Source organism: Silene latifolia, unplaced genomic scaffold (assembly GCF_048544455.1).
Source record: "Silene latifolia isolate original U9 population unplaced genomic scaffold, ASM4854445v1 scaffold_248, whole genome shotgun sequence".
NCBI lineage: Eukaryota > Viridiplantae > Streptophyta > Magnoliopsida > Caryophyllales > Caryophyllaceae > Silene > Silene latifolia.
Window position 1 is genome coordinate 96,182 of NW_027413195.1, and position 3,224 is coordinate 99,405.

Below are 3,224 nucleotides of genomic sequence, written 5' to 3' on the forward strand. Positions count from 1 at the left end.
GAACTTCAAAATTAAAAGCAAATAACAACTCCATTTTTTTTCTTTGAAAAGTTTAAATTGTTAAAATAGACGGTGCTAAGATGTGACGATCTCAACACCTAATCAAGAAACAACCCGCTCTGATACCAATTGTAACACCTCTGATTTTCGGCTAAATTAAAACTAACTTTTACATACAAAAATGGCCGAAATACAAGGATATTATAATTAATATACATAGTCTCTTATTACAAATCCCTTTTAAAATAAAAGAATACAAAATGGAACCAAAACTTTATAAAGTCTTTAAATAAAAATCTTCTCTTGAAATAAAACTCCTTTTGAACAGCAGCGGAAGACCTGAAAGCAAAACCAGAAGACAGAAAGGAACTACCCCCACGACGAGTAGCCCCGAAGGGAGAAAACACGCCAGTCGGAAAGTTGAGTAACAGATAATACCTCAATTTAAGCAGAATAGTTTTTGGTCATGGCGTGGAAACACAGACATGTAAAATAAAAATAAACAGAGAGAATAATAAAAACACTCCCCGTTAACTCATCTCATACTCAAACCTACTCCATAATATAATACACTCTCTCGTCCAAATAATTAACCAAGTTTCGTCTCATTACTCTGTCTCACTCATTACTCCGTCTCATATTATAATACTCCCAAGTAACCAAGTATCGTATTCTCATCGTCGAACCTAAGCCAAGGACAAGGGGTGAGTGAACTGGCGGAATAAAGCCGCGAAACAATACTTCCATCTCAATATCGATTCCAAACCAATATAACTAACTCAATAACCATGGTCACACTGGACCGTAACACATAACTCGGCACAACAGCCCGAATAACTCAATACCAATTACCAATATTCATCTCAATTTCAATATCGATATTGTCAAAGGTTCAAAGAACCATGCTCAACACTTAGAATAAAACTCTAAGCTACTCACCCACGAGTCGAGATCAAAGAGTACGACAACTAAAATACAATACGAGACCAAAAGATCAATTGCTAAACCAATTCTTAATTTGTCAACCTACAACCATTAAAATAAATTATCAATACATTAGTAGAATACGTAAACATTATGGCCCATCAATCCATCATTATCTAAAGCTTCACATACAACAAAGAGAATTCACCTTTATTGTTTGATATCTTATGTACTTATCGCCAACATTTATCACCTATTAACCTCATTATCCATCGTCCCAAAGATCCGACTTTCACTGTCAAATCCTAACTCACCAATCTCACAAATAATAAAACAATCATACAAATAGAGAATATTAACTATTTTTTTTTTTTTTGGTAAATGTAAAAATATATTGAGAAAAACAAGAACCAAATACATCAACATTTCAAGCTGACATGAAAATCAGCTAGCCATGAAACTAATTACAGATTACATAAGCTTCTCAAGCCAACTACGATCTCTCCTTGACATTGTGCCCTTGCATTGCTGTTGAATTTTAGCTCGAACTTCAAACCGAATCGGTTTGGACAACCTGCGGAGCTTGGATTTGCAATTCATGTCTGCTGCCATTTCGTTGCCTCCAAATATGGTAAGTAACAGCATTCAGAATGCTATTAATGATTCCAACTTTCAGTCTGGACAATCTAGCATTCCTCCTCCAATCCTGGTCTCTAGTTTCAGGCAATGAGTAACCAGTCCATTCACGAATCAAAGCAAACACTGCCTTGCTGTACTGACATTTAAAAAACAGATGCTGCGTGGTTTCTTCCTCACTTCCACAGATGCAACAGAGATTATCATTAGCAATGTTGAGTCTAAAGAGCTTGTCCTTAGTGTTAAGACCCCGATGATGATACATCCAGGCTATAATTGAGTGTTTAGGGACAATCCACTTATTCCAAACCTGATGATGCCACTCTATATCTGGAATAGAGTGATGTAGCCAAGCATACCCTTTAGCAATGGAATACTCTTTACCAGGGCAGGAGCTCCATTCATTACGACCGTAGCGGCCGCATCTCGATTTCGAGTCTACAAACCTTCTTCCAAGTCCAACTTGCTGCATTAGGACATTGATAATTATCCCAGGTAGTCCCTCTCATGTATATACTATGGACCCATTGAACCCAAAGTTTGTTAGGGTGAGCATGGATCCACCAAAGAAGCTTACCAATTGCAGCTTTATTCCACATGACTTCATTCTTAAGTCCCAGACCTCCCTGCCTTTTTCCATTACAAATTTTATACCAAGCCACTGTAGGGGTCTTAAAGTATTCAGAGCTTCCACACCACAGGAAGTTCCTACATAAAGCCGCGAAACAATACTTTTATCTCAATATCGATTCCAAACAAATATAACTAACTCAATAACCATGGTCACACTGGACCGTAACACATAACTCGGCACAACGGCCCCAATAACTCAATACCAATTACCAATATTCATCTCAATTTCAATATTGATATTGTCAAAGGTTCAAAGAACCATGCTCAACACTTAGAATAAAACTCTAAGCTACTCACCCACGAGTCGAGATCAAAGAGTACGACAACTAAAATACAATACGAGACCAAAAGATCAATTGCTAAACCAATTCTTAATTTGTCAACGTACAACCATCAAAATAAATTCTCAATACATTAGTAGAATACGTAAACATTATGGCCCATCAATCCATCATTATCTAAAGCTTCACAAGTAACATCTAATTCACATAACCTCGAACAATATTAATAATATTAGGATCGGTAGAATCGTGTTACCTTATGAAACGAATCAAACCGAGAAAGGCCTCATTTCACCCGGTTTTGGACCTCGTCACAATTTGAGGTCTAACACCAAAACCGTCTAAGAAGTCATGGCTCCAACCATCCTAATTCTCATCTTGAGTGAGTTTGGGACGTTTTTGTGTAGGATCTTTTATCTCCTAGAGCTACCATTCAGATTTTAATTGAAGAAACATTGCAAAGGTACAAGGGACCCGGTTTTGAACAATGAGCTAAATGTCGCTATCAATCTTTCTTCTTTTGTTCCCACAAAGCTCAAGGGACTTTTTGGCTGCAGCATGGGAGTCTTACACGGTTTCTCAAGCCCCCAATCAGTCCATATAATCATAAATAAGAAGTTGAGCTACAAACAAGGAAGATTGGACTATTAGTTTACTTTCTTTGCTTTATGTCATTTTCATTTCAGCATTGTTATAGTCCTTGGCTGCCGTTTTTTTTGGTCTTTAGCTGCTCATTTTGTGGCCCTTTGA

At 37.2% G+C, this 3,224-nt stretch overlaps 1 protein-coding gene across 1 annotated transcript; it reads right to left on the reverse strand.

Moving 5' to 3' along the window:
- Nucleotides 1-939: 939 nt before the first annotated feature.
- Nucleotides 940-2,200, reverse strand: LOC141639005 (uncharacterized; the record flags this gene model as incomplete). Its single annotated transcript, XM_074448187.1, has 3 exons — nucleotides 2,138-2,200; nucleotides 1,499-2,026; nucleotides 940-1,026 (listed from the first exon to the last, which is right to left on the reverse strand). Coding segments are annotated over exons 1-3 (678 nt in total), but the record flags the coding sequence as incomplete, so codon positions are not given.
- Nucleotides 2,201-3,224: the final 1,024 nt, after the last annotated feature.